This window comes from Glycine soja, chromosome 13 (genome assembly GCF_004193775.1).
Source record: "Glycine soja cultivar W05 chromosome 13, ASM419377v2, whole genome shotgun sequence".
Lineage (NCBI taxonomy): Eukaryota > Viridiplantae > Streptophyta > Magnoliopsida > Fabales > Fabaceae > Glycine > Glycine soja.
In genome coordinates, this window is record NC_041014.1 from 18,547,159 (window position 1) to 18,565,904 (window position 18,746).

At 27.7% G+C, this 18,746-nt stretch overlaps 1 protein-coding gene across 1 annotated transcript; it reads right to left on the reverse strand.

The window, feature by feature from the left end:
- Positions 1–5,122: 5,122 nt before the first annotated feature.
- LOC114381192 lies at positions 5,123–7,846 on the reverse strand. The gene is made up of 2 exons (XM_028340387.1): positions 7,451–7,846; positions 5,123–5,996 (listed from the first exon to the last, which is right to left on the reverse strand). The coding sequence occupies exons 1-2, from the start codon at positions 7,728–7,730 to the stop codon at positions 5,662–5,664; spliced, it is 615 nt and encodes a 204-aa protein (XP_028196188.1). The 5' UTR covers positions 7,731–7,846; the 3' UTR covers positions 5,123–5,661.
- Positions 7,847–18,746: the final 10,900 nt, after the last annotated feature.

Here is an 18,746-nt window from a genome sequence, read left to right on the forward strand (position 1 = left end):
GAACCTTGTACATGTTTAGATAAATTTTTCTATAATATTTACTGAAAATAATATTTTTTTTCTTACAAGTTAATATTAGCTTATATTCATTTTGTCTAAATAAGACAATTTTTAAAAGATTGTATGTCCCTTTTGTAAGACCATTTTTTAATTGCATGTTGTATTAACTATTTTTTTTTCTAAAGTACTCTTTGTTAATTAACAATTTTTTTGGCCAAAAAATAATAAATGTTAAAAATTAATGAAGCAAACTCTCTCTCTCTCTCTCCTATTAGGATATGAAAATTCGACTAGCTAGTAATCAAGTAGAAAAAGAAAGTAGAAGACTAGTGAAAATTAATTAGATAAGTAATAAAGTTCAAGTAGAAAAAGAAAGTAGAAGACTAGTGAAAATTAATTAGATAAGTAATAAAGTGGAAAGAGAGATGATTAATTTTTAAAAATAAGGGTAATTTAGGGGGGAAATTACAAATTATTGACAAATTTAATATCACTAATTAAATTAACTAATTTTTTTAAGTATAGATTAGTGGAATATTCTTATAAAAAGGAATTACCTGTTAAAATCATATTTAAAAACTTTTACAAATTAGCATAAGCTAATTTTAATTTATCTCTTTATTTTCTTAAGCACATAACTACTTTAGATTGAGACATGTTACTCAAAGTTTTCATTCTTTAAGGTATATTAAATGAGTCAAGTATTATACTTTTTCGGATTTAAATATAAGTAAATTTAACTATGAGGCATATGGATTAAGGAATTCAGTTAATAATATTTAATTAAAAAAATCTTCATAAAATACTCTTCATAGTAATGTGTGTAGAATAGGAATAAATGATTCACAAAAAGCAAGATTTTATCAAAGGAATGGCATAATAGAAATATTATCATTAAATGAAATAAAAGTTAGTTAATATTTATTTATATTTAAGTCCAAAATTATTATTTTTTGTTGCTTATATTTAGGTCCATAGGGAGTACTATACTACTTCATGATCTTTGAGTTGTGCATATGCATCCCCATCTTCCTCTAAGCTTGTCTTTTGTAGTATTATTTCATTAATAAAAACCCAAAAATATAAATTTAATTTTACAAAAGCCACACATAAGTTCTTTAATAGTATATAGCAAGTATGTGAGGCTTAATTTTGCAACATAAATAGAAATCTCTCATTCCACAATATTAAATATGGGTTTAAATATATTTTTAGTCCTTATAATTTATTTTATTTTTTATTTGTAGTTCTTGTAAAAGTATTTTTTTGTTTTTAATCTTCGCAAATTATATTTGTTTTGTTTTTCGTCCTTATATGCTTTAGACAACATTTTTTTTTACTATTCAAAGTGCTATTTAAAGTGTTTTAAGGACTAATCACAAAATAAACATAATTTGCAAAGACTAAAAAAATTCAAGGAAAAAAGAAAGAGAAACATAAAATTGCAAGGAGAAAAAATGAATTTAAATCTTAAATATGGTTAATTGTAAATTTTACTTCTCAATTTTCATTAATTTGTAAATATTACCACTTAAGTTTTTAATTTTTGCACATTTTATCACCATTAACGAAAGATGACTGATTTTGATTTTTGACATCAGGGTAATTATCACTTATGTAGAAAGTGACTTATTACATCGGTTGTAATCACAACTGACGAAGAAAGTCAATTTTCTAAATTGATTATAACTACAATTGATGTACACAAATATAGAAAACTAATTATTTATATTATTTTGTTACTAACAGAAGGTAAAATACACAAAAGTATAAAATTTATCTAGTAAAATTTATAAAATGTTAAAAATAGTATGATAAAATTAGTGGGGGAAAAAAACTTTAGTAGTAAAATTTATAAAATTATAAAAGTTAGGTGATAAAAGGAGAAAGGCTCTCTCATTTAAATTGAATGGAGACTTTGAAAGCATAAGATGGGAGAAGCTAACTGGGCTTGCAATTGCAAAGCATGTGGATCATATCCAACAAAGATACGGGAATTTCTAGGGGCACCCAGTATTTTTGCTGAGACATCCAACAAAACAATGAAAGGGCGAAAATGCCCTTCACTTTTTCATGGATCATCGATCTGTAACTGAGCTAATAGACACATTATGTTATAAATAAATAGTGTCATTATATATAACACTAAAATTTGTAATTTATATTTAATGTACATCTAAATTTACATATTAAATTTTGTGATGATTATTTTTTTATCTAATAATTAATTTGTTTACATATATAAATTATAAATAAAAATCATAGGTTTAATAAGTATTTACATATGTAAAAATATCAAATTTATTTAATTATCAATTGTTATAAAAATAAAATCTAAATACATCATTTAATTAAATATCATGTTTATTTAATTTTTAATCATTATAATAAACATCTAAGAACATCATTCAATTAAATATCAAATTTTTTTGATTATCAAATTTTGTAAATAAAGTAAATGAATAAAAAATTCTTAAAAAATAATTTTAAAATTTTTTACTATCACAATAGTATATAACTTGGGTCGTTAAGACCCTACTTTTGTGGGGTTCCAAAAATTTTGTAAACAATTTTTAGAAAATTAGTAATTAAGAGTTGATACTAAATTAAGGATATTTTTGTAAAAATATATTACTTTATTTTCAAACAATATGTATTTTAGAATTTTAGGTGTTTCAAGTGTAATTTACACAATTAGTAGTTGATCATTAGATTTAATGGGTATTGTTTTTTTAAAAAAAAAACTAAATTTTAAATATATTTGAAAAATATATTTTATATATTAAAAAACTCATTATATAATATTTTTGTATTTATTATATAAAACGATACTATTTGTTTATAACATAATATATTTATTAGTTTAATTAATTTAATTGTTCTATTAATGCTGAGTGCCCCTAGAAAATCCCCCAAGATAAGTGAAAACACAGTCCAATGCTTTTGAATGACACTTTGGTCTCTTTGACATGTTGTAGTTTTTCCTCTTTATATTTTAATTGTACTGAAATCCACATGCAAGGGAATAAATGAGGTGGGTTTAATTTTGCCCTCCTCGCCTCCAACCAAAGGATGAAAGCAGGTTTTAGGTCCAGTCTAGACTTTAGAGAAATAGGGACAAATTAAACCTATGCGGCTATGTGACATGATAAACTTGAGGTGAAATCCGGTAGAAGGGGGAAAGAAGTGGAAAAAGGAAAAGAAAATAATAAATGTGATAAAGAAAGTAAAAATTAGAAAAAAAAATAGAGTGAAAATTAACACTTTGATTGATAGAGATAAAATAGGTGAGAAATCGGAGGAGGAAGTGGAAAGAAGATTAAAAAAATAGAGTTATTTGATTGAGATGAAATAATAAGAAGAAAAATTAAAAAGTTGTATGTTTTACTTAAAAACATTTTCATGCTAAAATTATGAGAAATGAAAAAAAATATGCTCATAGTACACATTGGTTGTACTTTTACATTTAGCAATGATTTTTTTTTCTTTTCTATTTCTCTTAAATTAAATACTCTTATTTTATTCTATTACTTTACTTATTTCTATTAATTTTATTTCTCTTTTTCTTATTTACATTCATCTTATGATCACACGTTTTCTTTCCTACCAAACACATCATAAATGATATATATATATATATATAACTTTTCTAAACCTATTTCTATATATATATATATATATTCAATTAAATAATATATTAAATATATTCTAATTGAAATAATTTACAAAATTGATATTAGAAATCTTAAAAAATAAAATTTTATTAAAATGTGTAATTTTAATATTATTATTTAATTATTATAATAGTCCATTTGTATATTTAGTAAAGTGTGAGGATAAAATTATATATATATATATATATATATATATATATATATATATATATATATATATATATATATATATAATGTGTGTACACGCGCATGTGGATTCCATCTCCTCCTTTACAAATTGGAAAAAAGTGAAACTAATATCCAAGATTTCGGAATTAAGTTATCAACTTAAAAACTATATAAAGTTATAAACTAAAAGCGATTTTCAATTTCATTTAAATGTAAGAATTTTTAGTTCGAGAGCAACTAAGCCTTATATGCAAAATTCTCTTGGAGAGTCCGCAACAAGTCAACAATCACATATTGTTTCTGATCTATTAAATTAAAAAATACGTGTGGTATGTGTCTAGGGGAAAAAAAACTAAGAATTTCTCCATATGATATGACATATGCGACATAGTTTTGGGCTTTTTTTCTTGAGAATATTATCGATCATATAATTTCCAGTTTCCAAGGATATAATGATGCCTCACTTTCTGTGTGGCCTCCCTAATCTAATGCACGTAATCTGGTGAAGTTTTCTTCGTGTCTGTCTAGTCAATCTCGTTTAGTCGGTGAAGCTTTTCTTTATTGGTCCCTTCCATTATATTGTTGATCCTAATGTGGCAACTTTAATGGTCCTACGAAAATGACATTCCATAACTATGGCAACATGAAACTAATTGCACTGGCCTAATTGGATAGGATAAACATGATTGAGTTTAACGGTTATGGATGAAATTAATTTGTATCATATTTTTTAATTTCTTTGTCTTAATCAGAGATATTTTTTATAGAGTAAATTACCAGACATTTTATAAAATTATACAAATATCTCTTATTTTTATATATTCCTGTTTTAATTTTTAGAAGTTATAAGATTGATTTGATGGTTAAAGAAAAAAAATTATAAATTTCTCATTAACAAAAATTAAGAAACAACTAATATAGACGATAAAAAAAAACTCCTAGATTAATTAATCTTTCTTAATTTTTTGAAAAATATATGCATACATTCTTTTTATACCTTACACTAATTCCTTAATTATTTAAAAATATTACAATAATCTTTTCTGTAGGAGAGATTATTGTAAATGTTAAAAAATAGAAGAAAAAAATTATATAATTTCTTAAAACCTCATTAGCCATAAGTGTAATCTACTATGTTTTCTATACTTTAGGAAACAACCATGCTTTGTTTGAGTGGTAAATATTCGCAAATGTTAAAACTAATTCTTTATATTCAAGATGTTCTCAATATAGAAAAGATTAAACCTAGAACCTTACTTAAAAAATTAAACATGTACCAATTGAATGAAAAACAATTTGAATTTTATTTTAAAAATTGAGGCAAAGACATTTTGCCACTATCAAGACAAGCCCTATAGCACAATGTTTATAGGGCCCTTGTGCTTAATTTGTTTCCCACTATGGGTACCTAACATGGGTTTTGTTTTTTGCAGTGCCGTATGGAAAGGAACACCCAAATGTTATCTCATTTACAGCTAGCCTGTACTGCCCATACCATAACAACTAGAAAAAAAAATTACCAAAAAAAAAAACACATAGCAAAAATGAATTAGAAGAACCTCTCATAAGTCCTCAAAGCATGCAAAGCACTCACTTTTTTTTTTTTTTTAACTTTCATCTTTCTAAAGCACATTTTCAAGAGATCAATCAACAAAGCTATTTTTTACTCTACCCCCTTCTAGATAGTATTATACTATGTTTGTTATAACTTCACATCCACACTGAGTAGTAGTAGTAAGTAGTAAGTAGTAAGTGGTAACCCCAATCCTACAAAAGGGTGAGAGGGAGAGAAAAGCAAGTGTTGGTGTGACTTTCTTTTTTAACCCTTTTGTTCCACGGTCTTCCTCTTTGTCAGCGTTCTCATCCAACCCTTTCTATTAACCTTCACTCCTTCAACGTGACCCACACCCCCACCCTTATTAGACCTCTTCCATGGGATAAAGTGGACCAAACGGCCAATACGCTTTCGCCATCTAAACGCGTTATTTGACTTGCCATGCTCTACCACGCTCTTGCTCTCCTTGGCGTCCTTGTCTAGGACCTGCCTCTCTACACACACCTTCTTGTTGGAGATATTTGAGATGGCATTGGTGCTGGTGCTCTTCTCCCATGAGGCTACTCCATTTTCTTCAAATTTCATTGAGATGAATGAGTCTGAAAAAAGTTTAAGCAATTCCACATTGTCATTACAATTTGTAGAGTTACAAAAAACATAAAAATAAAAAAAATCACACCCACATAAAAAATAATAATTAAAAAATAAGTATATACCGATTGATATTATCCTGTCATTCAATCATAAATAATATTAGTTTATTTATTTTTATAATAATTATTTTAAAAATCACACTAATTATTATTTCTGATTCATTGACTGTCAGGGGTGTACAGATTTTTGTTGCAATGTTGTCTCTGTAGCGAAAAATACAAAAGGAAAAGGAGAGGGAAAATAAAAGGTTGAAGTTAAATGATTCAGAGAAAGAAAATATAGAGAGATGAGATGGCTCTAGAGGACTATAGAGAGAAATGTTATAGAGAATTCAAATTTTTGTTAATGTATAACCATTCAACTCTAAAAAAAATACAAAATTCTTCAAAAGAATTAACGAAATTATAAATTAGGCTTAGATTTGGTTTAAATTTTAAATTATGTAGTACTATTACATATAAGACATACCTGTTTTGATGTAAGATTACATAACAGAATAAGAAACAAAACCAGCAAATGTAAAAGATAATTAGATAGATTTTCTCTAAATTAATATAATAAACACGCACACACCAACTTCTGCATCTATATGATCAATTTTATCAAAGTTAGAAGAGGGTTCGTAATCAAATTTAGTTGGTGCATTTTTTCTTGAAACTTTATTAGACACTGACATGTAGTATATCTTCAATTATACTAGCATACATGTATGGCAGAAACATGAATGACAATCTCGCCCAATAATTTGTTTTGTAACTCAATCCTTCAACAAATCTATAATCTTACACAATATATTTTCAGTGTCACAATGCTCTACTTGTCGTTTGCATATGACTCCCACACGCCACGCCAAGAAGAATAATTAAAGAAATGGCTGATAAAAAAAAAAGGAAAAAAAGAATTAAATAATGAAAATACTTGAAAACCTTCACCCTTGGAACTCTTAGCAGCGACGCTTTTGACCTTAATTTCATCGTCATCATAATCTAATCTTGCACTTGAAGATACACACATGCACTTCTATGCTAATTCTCTATCAATTAATAGCAATTTTTCACCCACCATGAACATTAAGCAAGAAAAAAAGAAGAGAAAAACTCCCACCAATGCTATCACTCATAAATTTTAATCCCATCCAAGAAAATCTTTCCTTTCTTTTTAATTGGTGAAAAATATTTATTGTGAAAATCATACAAAAATATCAAAAAAATTGTGATCACACAATTTTATGTATCCAATAAAAAATTTATTTTAAATTCTTTAACCAATATGCTTACTAGCTAGCATTTGCCTAAAAATCATACTAATTAAGCATATACGGAGGAAGAATAAAAATAACAAGGATAAGAAAATTTGACAATAGAAAAAGCAGGCATTAATGAGTAAAATAAGGTCTTTCCTTCTGGGCTGGGAGAGGCATCATCTTGATCATAATAGTTGTGCGATTTCAATTGGTGGCGAGTGAAAAGAGAACCAAAAGCAAAGATCTTGTGAATAGAAGCTGAAGCCTTCCTCTGAGTGGAACTTTGAAGCCTGTGATGATGATTATGATGGTCTTGTTTTGCAGCAAGTATGAGGAGCCTCTCATTCAAGCACAAGGGGCACACTCCAACAACCACTTGTTTTGGGTGGAAATAGCAGCAACCTTTTTCCTCCTTATTGTGTGCATTTCTATTCATGATTTTGGTTCACAATAAGGAGAGGAGAGAGGGCAGAAGAAGAAGAGTGGAGGAAAAAATGAAAGGCCAATTCCAATGTGATGATGTGAACTGCTAAGTAATTAAATTAAAGAAAGAAATATAGTGTGAGCTATTGTTGAGAATATATATAGGTGGGAAACCGAATGAAAAATCATAAGCATGGACCCAGTGATCTGAGATTCTAGAAAATATTTTTTTTTAATAAAAATTAAATATGATATAAATTTTTTTACTGTTTAACCAATTTCATCATGACCCTAGACAAATATATGTAATATTGTTCGATGAGTTGTATTTGTACAATAAGTTTATACTTACGTAAAAAGGAGAAAGGAAAGAAAAAGAAATATGAAATGAAATGATACATATAATAATAAAAAATAGTATTGTAAAATCTTTTGTAAGAAAATATTGTTTGTACTATTTTGCTGGCGTGCAGGGTGATTCAGAAATGTAATGTAGTAGACTACTCCTCTATGGTATGGAATAGCGTTATATACGGCAGCTGAAGAGATTATAACCGAGATAAATGCGATAAAACTGCCCCTCCTTAATTATAGGCTTTTTGCTTCAAAAGTTTTATTGCTTTTATAGGATTTTAATTATAATTTTCAACTAAAATGATATTTTCAGTCTTAAAAAAATCCTTGCAATTCTTTCTTCTAAACACAGTTAGTATTATATTTAGCCTTGATTTAATTTAAAATGCAGGGTTGATCCTATCTGAGATGTTTAATTTTCACTTTCATTGAGTTTTAGAATCCGTTTGTAAGCCATAAAAGTGGACGGAAAGAAAAGTGAGAAAAAAAAAACATATAACGATATTTTTTCTTTTGTTTGGTTGAAGAAAAATTAAAACTAAAATCAGAAGAAAAGTTAACTTAAAAAGAAAAAAAATTAAATTTTTTCCTTTCACTTTTCCTCCAATTTAAATTTGAAAATCATCTTTTCTACTTCATTTTTTTTTCTTTTATATCAAACAAAAGGTTAAGGTATTTTCATAGTGGTTCTTTCTTCTAGCACAACTGAGATAACAATAAAAAAAATCTATAAATACATATATGTGGTAAAAGTCGTTACAAATTTAATTTAGATAGTTTAGTGAGTACTCAAGGATAGTAAATAAAAAATTCAATTTGGATAGTGTTTTGTATGTGAGTTTTTATGTTATGTTCATACATTTTATCATATTTGGTCAAACAAAACTCATGGAATAATGTTAGTTTGTCTTAAACAAGCGCCCAAGTGGATCTAAGTGAAAATGGATTGATTTGTTCATCTTTGAAAAGAGTTTTTAACACTGCTTGAAGAACCACAACCATGGATGCAATATCCACAACCATGGATGACACACATATCACTCATAGTCGTGAGCAATAATCACGACCATTGGGAGAAAATTGAGTTTTTGAATATCAGCGTCAACTTTTTGATCACGGTCATGGATCCACATTCACGATCATCCTTTCTAGTCAATCAAATATTGAAGCAATCAGTATCCACAACCATGGATAGCGATCCACATTCGTGGTTGATCAGCACTGTTAGTCAGTTAAGTTAGGCCTCTAAATAGTAGGTTTTGAAGAGAATCCCTCATCTTTATCCTCTGAGCATGTTTTTGGAGTTTGCTAAGAAAGAAGAGCATTATGAGATCATATATATATATATATCTACTGAAATCACAACAGGAATCATTTCTTGCAAAGTTTATTCCTCTTTTGTTGTTTTCATGTTCTTTTTCAGGATTTCTAGCTTTATCAAGACCATGAGTGGTTAGTCCCTTTTGGACTAGGATTATGATGTAGCAACACTTCTGTATTCTTCTTATTTTGATAAAAAAATTTGGTGTTATTAATTTAAATTATTTTTTCTTGTTCTTTAACATTAATTAATTTGGAATTGATCATTCTAAAAATTAATTAATTGCATACTAATGATCATCTATGTAATTAGTTGACATACGAAGAGATTGTTTTACACCAACTTACATGATCAAACTGATTGAGTAATTTTCGATAAATTTGATTATTGATCATCCCTGTGAGTTAAGAACTTTATCCCTTGACCTAAATTAATATTTCTATAATCAATTAAATATTGATTTAGGTCAATGAGCGTTATTAGACCTAGATCAAAGGCTAGTAATTGAATTAGGGGAATATTGATAATTAATGTAATTGGAAATTCATTAGAAATAAATTGGAAAAAATGGGTATGCATAAACACATAATCCTAGGCTTTTCATAATAACTGTTTTCTCCCAAATTCTTTTGGTTTAATTTTTCTTAATTTTTCTCAAAGAGTAAATTGATCAAAAACATATTTCTTCAATTGATAAATTTAAATTGCCTACTTACAAAACTAATTAATTGGGAATGCAATTAGTCCTCTGGAGATTCGACATCCAAACTTAAGTCTCTTATCACTACTACTTAGCATATACTTATCTTTGTATAAGTATTATTTTTACGCATCAATAAGATAATTTTTTGGCTTAATTATTTTGTCTCACTATTAATTAAAAGTTTAATAATCAAACATCATTATTCTTAAAAGAATCTCAACATAGTCACGTGTTAAGACGAACAAATATGAAACTTTGTGTGATTATCTCTTTCCTTATATCTTTTATAGATTCTTTTTTTCTTTAAAGTTTTTGTGGAGTGACTGATTAATAGAAAAAGAGTTATTTTCGTAGCATTAAAATTTGGTAAACAGATCTTTGTTGAAGACATTTTTATGAAAGCTTTACCCCCCCCCCCCCCCCCCCCCTTCTTGCATTTTCCTATAACTAACACCTACCATAGGTCTGATGGTTGTTAAATAGCTCAAAGAATGCTACACCAATTGTCAACAAAGATGCTGGCTATTTCGCTTCTGGAATGTTTTTTCCCTTCACACCAATTCTCAACTGAACATGTAGATAAGTTGTTTGGGAACTTCATCTTTATGGTGGAGAAGTTCGTGGCTAAAGGATTTAACAATTTTAAAGAAAAAAAAAGGTGGATTTGATACATTCTGATACATTGTACGTCATCTCAAGTTCATGGTTGGATGTGTATTGGGAACGCTTCTGTCAAGAAAAAGGGTGGAATATTTGAGCTAGAATGCTAATTAAAGTACTTAGGAATGCTAAAGTGTGGATTTAAGAAAAAAGGTCAGCATAGGTGGTTTCAACGAAAGAGAGAGGAAACTACAAAGACAAGAGGATTTGGGAAGTAATTGAGAAAACACACATTTTAATTCAAAGGGTTTTTAAAATCTCTTTTGGACATTGGTTAAATCATTTAACCGATGCAAAAAATTGATATTCACATAAATTACTAAAGTATAACTGTTTCATATTCTAAATCAAATGTTTAACAACTGAACTGATGTAGATCCGACGATAATAAAATGTTATTTTTATACTATTGAATATCAGTTGATGATTCTAGGTGAAGGTTGGGATTTTTATTTTGTTTCTTGTGATTTACATGATTTCAAATACTTTTATACATTTGAGTGTGTACCAAAAAAAAAAGTAATTAAAATTAAAGTATATTCTACTTGTATTCTATTATATTATTATCTTACGTACTCTTATTTTTTTTTATCATATCCTGAATATCAAATGATCCCTAAGTTTTCTATATTAACAGTTTAATTTGGAATTTCTTAGCTTATTGTAAATGGCCAATGAAAATTTTATCGATTAAGTTTAATTTGTAAATATTGTAAATCTATACAAATTTATAATGTGAATCAATTATAAATTCTAATAAATACATTTCTTAAGATAAATATTATTAATAATTTAAAAACAATTTATTACATTAGCAAGACATATACTGTTTACTCTATCAAAATTATCACATGCAATACTTTTTTTTTTCTGACTTTCTGCAATAATGCCAAAAGAAAGGGAACAGAGATTTACTTTGGTGCTAAGACTAAGCTTCTCATCTATGGGACCTACCTAGCATTGATAATTTTCCTTCTTCTAGTGTTCTCAAGTGCTTACATCCTCTTTTTTTTTTATCTTATCTTTTTGACATTTCATAAAGGATATTTTTCTCTTTCATTAATTTATATGGCTCTTTCTTATTTTTCTCTATGTTCTCCTATGTTTCCGCCGTTGGAGCACGACAATGATTCTGGCAAACGGATCCGGCAATGTCGTTGGTTATAATAAGATCGAAGATTTTCACTAATAAAATACTACCATTAGTCTCCACAATCCACAACGGCGTTGTCTTTATGCACCAAATGATATAGAAACTACGAGGAAGCTTACAAATTTTGAACAAGTCATGCAGCAAAATTGGCCTGGGTTCCCCATTTATTATGCATACCAAACAAGCAACATGAAAAGGATATTCTAACCGAATTATACTACTAGCTAGCTAAAGAGTATTTATTAATCTATGAAAGTTCTTTGTTTATTTATTACTAGCTTACTTAGGTTGATTATTGTGTACCGGTGTTCTTTTCTTTTTCAAGATTATTTGCACCATGATAAATTAAAATTAAACTACGATCAATTGTATTTAAACTCTAAAAAAAATAGAAAGAAATAAGAAAGAAAGAAATACTAGTGTAATTAGAACGTAAGTGAAAGATTACCCATTAAATGAGTACTATCTTTACCAATATTTATTGATCTAATTAACTAAGAAATTTATTTTTTGTAATTAGGCACTAAAAATATTAATCATTGGGAGAATTTTGTCGATTTAATTAGTACATCTGGCTGACCCAGTCCAACTTGAATTAGTTAAAAAAATGCTAAGAAGTTAAAACAAAATTTAACTCAATATCTTATTGTTATAAATTACTTTATTTCTTATTTTAATTGTATTCTTAGTTATAATAATTGTAATTTACATTGAATGATATACAATTCACTACTAACATGCATCTAAATCAACTAGCATTACATTGTTTCATATTAATTAATAGTCTCAAGTTTAAATCTTCAACATACAATTATTTATATATGCAGAGAAAGAGAAAGAAAGAATTTTGTCATCCACATATATAATATTTGAGAGGAAATATTCATCTTTATGCTAGGATCACCATTGCCAACGACTCGTCACGAATATTTAATATCAATATTATGATCAACAAAAAAAATCAATAAAATTTATTATTAACTTAAAAATTAATTAATATAAGATTATTTTAACTTAATTTATGATCTCAAATTCAAATCTTGAATATACAATTATTAATATACTTGATAAAAATAATTTTTCATTCATTTATAATAATTCTATCGGATAATAGAATTATCTTTAATGAAAAATACATACAATATTAAGAAAAATGATACTATAAAAAATTCATAATAGCAAATCATTCTCGAATCATCATACTGTCCAAATTAAAATGCTTTTTTTTTTACATTCAAATTAAGATCCTTAATTATTTGCAGAATATCATCATAACGACGTCTTTGATATAAGCTAAATTATGAAATGATAATTAAACTAATACCTTGAATCTAGGAACACAATGACCAAAGCTTTTGGGGAGGAAAATTAAATGGCGTTCTTTGACCTTTACTATCTTTTCCTTTTCAAACATTTAAGTCACAACTTTGACCACCGCACAGACTTTCAAACAGAATAAATTCTTGCTCGTAGTCATACCTCTAGCAACAAATTAAGTCTTTCCCAGGTACAATTGTTGACATAGATTTAGTGTGGTAAAACATTCAGTGAGGCGTGAGATCATTAAATCTGAATTTTTGTGCTCTTTATTTATAAGATTTTATTATCTAATTAATTAAGATTAAAAAAAATTAATTTAATTAATAATCATAAGTTTATCTTAAATTTATACAAAATTATCTTTGTCATCAATGATTTCCTCTCTCTTCTACATGTATGTCAATATAAATTATAGCAAAAAAAAACATAATAAATTAAGTCTTATAATTAAAAAGAAACAAAAATCATTTTAAAATTGAATCTTATGAACAAAAGTAATATTTAATATTTTCTTCATCTCAAAATAAGTAATATTTAAGTTTTTTTACATTGATTAAGAAAATAAGTATTCAAAGAGAATTAATATTTATCCGAGGATAATTTTACTAAAATACCGTTATTTTCTTTCTTAATTTTAATAAATATATTATGACAAATGTTGACCAATATCCTTAGAGCACTTGTTAAAGAACTAAAAAGAGAATTTTTTTTATTGAAATGTGTAAAATTATATTATTTGTGGTCTTTTTTTCGCTCTCCTATAATACTTTCTTTTTTTAATTTCTTAAACATTATAAGACATTGGTTAGTAAAATCCATGTATTATTAAATCTTTCAAGACAAATATTTATTAGAAAGTAAAATTGAAATAGATGTTTGAATATCTCATTGAAATACAAGAACATCAACGAATTTGATTTGTTTTTTTAATGTTAAAACTGTGGTCATTTTTGGGCTCGAAAGAGTAATACATTTATTGAAATTAACAAGGAGAAAAGGGATAATTTAGTAAACTATTCCCTGATAAATTGAATATATTTTTTAGTCTATGTGAAAAAATCTTAAGCATCAATTAATTTGAGACTAAGAGGGTACGGTTCAATAACTCAAATTATTAGGATGATTTTAATAAAATTTATGCTAGTTTGATACATTAGAATATGTGTTTTATGTTTAACATGTTTTTAACTTTAATTCAAACACATAATTAGTATTTTTAAAACCGAAAGGGTTGACATAATAGTATAAAGTCTCGTTATGTTTACATGAATGAAAATGATCTATTTGATGAGAGAACTCGTATTTGATTCTCATCGTGTACAATCAACTTTAGTCATATATCATAAACAAGATTAGTCTTTGACTTGATAGGTTAAAGAACCCTATGAACTCTAACTTTGAAAAAAAATTATTATTATTAATCCAATTTGTTGAAATCTAAACGGTGTTTGATCTTTGTCTACTAGTTTCAATTTGTTTATTAATTTTTAATTCTAACAAATCTAAATCCTACGGCAAGATTAAATTGTGTGCATAGCGTGTCAAACACGTGTCAATGACAGTAGTTATTAATAATTCGTATGAATCCCTTGCTCCTTTTACCAACATGTCGCAGACACAAGGTTATGACCATTGACCACTACATGTACTCACATCCTCTACATCACATACTTTGTACCAGTGCATTAATTGGGCCTTTGGAGAGAGAGGGAATGGAAAATCTCAGCAAAAAATAAACAGAAGAAAATGGGGTGTAGCATAGGGTTAGAAGAATGGAGTGTTGTCCATGACAAACATCCGAAAAATCTCAAAGGTACATGAAACAAATCACATGGCTGAGAAGAGGATGTAGGGACTGTTTCAGATCTGGTTGGCTTAAGGTCACACTCAATGGTCCAAACTTGGATTAGGGTCCAAACTTGGTCCAGCAGAATGTATAATTATAATGTATTTAATTCTTATGAATAAATAAAAAGTTAAACTCATTCATTCTTTTACTTTTCTTTTTATGAAAAATAAAGTAGTAGTATGAAGAGGTATTTAGCATTCATGTTTAATATCTGATAATATTCCAAACATTTTGCATTCAAAAGATAACATATATAAAAAGCAGAAAATAAAATATTACAAATTAAGACATCTCAATAGCATATCGAGACTATTCATTGAGATCCACCTAAAGAAATATTTTACTTCCCCTCTTCTTTTATTAAATCAAGGCCGACTATTTCTACCTCCATATATTTAATTAACTATTGTCTTTGAATTAGCCTTCTTCAAATTAAGGTGATACAAAAAAATCCATGGTTAATTTTAGGGTAGAGATTGATAATTACAAAGGTGGTTTAATATCATTACTAAGAAATAAAAGATGAAAAGAGGAAGTGTTATTAATGCAATTTCGTGTAGCTTGATTTCTAATGCATCCAATCATGCGTTTTAATAAAATTTGTGTTGATTATTTTTAACTTTAATTCTCTTATAATACTTGTTAGCAGAACCAACAAATTATTAAACTGTCATTATTCTTAAATTAGCTATATATTTGGATACAGCTGATAAATGAATATATTTTTCACATAAAATGATAAAAAATGTCTAATAAATAATACCTTTAGTTTTATGTTTTTTAGAAATTATTTTTATATTTTATAGTATGTTTGAAGTTAATCATAAAATTATTTCCATTCAATAAAATAATAATTTAATTCGATAAAGTATTCATAGGAAAATGAGTTAATAGCAACAACTGTGCTACCGTACGTAGTAGCTACTCCAAAAAGATCTTAACTATTTTATTTAAAAAATAATATTTATTTAAATTAAATTTCAAATTTTAGGGATAGTAATAAAAAAAATTGGTTTAACCAATGAGATATTTAGGATTTTTTATTTCACTCTATTAATCCTTCTCTCACTAGGTCCGTCCATTTTGAGATAAAGTACAGTAACTCCAAATTGTAATTTTATACCCAAATCAAAAATCAAACCTCAAACCTTAGGTTAAGGAATTTAAGTGTTGAACTACTTGTATCAATAATTTTTTATAATCAAAAATTAAGAAATAATACAATTATTAAATACATTTTTACAATGATTACATTAACATTACTATTTATTAATTATCTTCAAAGTTCCACAAAAAGATGTTAATAATTATTACAAAAAATTATCAAAAGCTAAAAAAAATTCCTCTAAATATTTAATAGTTACATATTCAATACTCTTACTTGAGATCATTGATTTAGTTAAAACAATCTCTCATAAGTTAATTCATAGTCTCAACAATTATGTAGTATAAAAACATTAAATATACCACAATAGGCTAAATTATTTTAAGAAGCAAACATTGAACCAGTTTTATGTTTTTTATATAATAAATACAATTTTCATTAGTAATACTTTGGCTAAAATATATATTTTTTTATCCCTAATATATATCTTAATTTGGTTTTTATCCCTAACAAATAAAAAAAAATCATATTTGCTCTCTGATACTTGAAAAGTTTTGATTTATGCCCCTATCATTACTAGAGGTTTGTTAACTGCTGACATGTCTATTAACTTGATATATCAGTTACTTACATGTTGTGTCAATGTAAGATTAAATGTGATAGTAAGTTGATGATATGTTTTATTACATGGATGTCAATAATTAATAAGTTAAAAAATATAAAAATAGAATTTGAGGGTCTATTAATGAAAATATTATCGTTTGAGAATGGGGTTGAGTCTCTTATTCTTCCCTTGAAGGTCTATTTAGAGAGATAGAGAAGTTGATCTTCTTGATACTCATTTGTCACCTTCGTTCAAGCCTCTTAGGTTCCATTGCCTTCTTGTTTGCACGAGTTGAATGTGCTTCAGCCTATAGAGGACCATGGCATTGGTGGGAACTTCATCGTTGTCATTTGGGTCCGATGGCATTCGTTGTCGATGCAGAAATCCGGTGATTCAACTAACATCTCGAATTGAGAAGCATCCACACAAGAAATTTTGACAATGTGATAAGTGGAGTGTGAGGAATTTTTACTCTTGTCATACATGGTTTATGTTGTTTCCTGTTTTAGGATTTTTGGTTTTGTATACTATTTGTAGGAAAGTAGGAGGTGCAAATTTTGGGCTTGCACCGGTGATTTGAAAAAATCTATAAACTAAGATTCTGGGAGTCTGTGGATGTTAAATGTTATCTTTCACAAGTAGAAAAGCTAAATGAGACGGTTATAGCAGCTGAAGAGAAAATTGTATCATAACAAGAAAAAATTCATTTGCACAATGAACAAGTAAAAGATTTGAAGAAGATGCTTGCAGAACAAAAGACTCAATGTCAAGGACATGCCGAAGCAGTTGAAGAAATAGGGGAAAATTGCAAAGCAACAAATGAAGATCAATATTCAAAGAAATAAGGTAAAGGTCGAGGAGAGAGCAAATTACACCGGTCTAATTTTAACAATTATTATATCATTTTTATAACTTGATATAGAATCTAACTTTTATTTATATAACCGTTGAATTATATTTACGTATTACCAGTATCGTTTGTGTCAAATTTTTTTAAAATTGAACCACAACAAAAAGGTAATTAAATTATTCATATTTTAGTATATTTTGAAATGTTTATATTACGTTAATTTTAATTTATATGAAAGAGGTAGCAAATAATTTTAGATTAATATAAAATTTTGCATATATGATCTATATATATATATATATATATATAAGGAAGAATCAAATTACACGAGTGTAACTTTGACAACTATTACATCATTCTATTACTTTTAATTGAATAATATTTTCTTAAAACTAACTGTTGGATTAAAAATTCTTTATCAAGCAAATCCTGAATTTCCTTTTATATATATATATATCATCCTCACCATTCATTAGGTATGGCAATTGAACCCACACCTACGAGGACCCACCCACACCCACCTCGAGTTTGACAGGAAAAAATCAAGTTGATTGGGGTCGAGTTTTCCCCACTTGAGAAAGTCAGGGACGAGACTGGATATTGTGATCCCCACCCCACACTAGCTCCTCACCTCGATATTAAAATAAGTAAATTACATAAATAGGCTAAACCTTAATACATAAAAAGATTGATTCTCACTCTCTTTATGCCACCTCCTCTCACTCTCGGGTCGTTCGTCTCTCAAATTGTGTCCTTCATCACAATTGCATTGCTAGTGGGCCTCCTTCGTTGCGATCGTGTTGTTGTTGTGTCGTGCCTCTTTCGTCGTGCCACTCTTGTGTCTCCTTCGTTGTGTTGATCTTGTGCCTCCTTCATCGCAAATTCACGATTAGTGACCACATAACTTTATCGTAGTGTCAGGCCCTTCTACCTCCTTCATCGAGTCATTATTTGTGCAACTTCATCTTGTTTTGTCCTTCATCGTGCTAGTCAAACAATTCTCTACAGGGACGAGATCGGAGCGTGGAAACTTGACACCCAACTAGGGTCGAGGACGGGTATAATTTTTTAACCTCAGTGGGGGATCAGGGACAACAATATTGGTCTGGG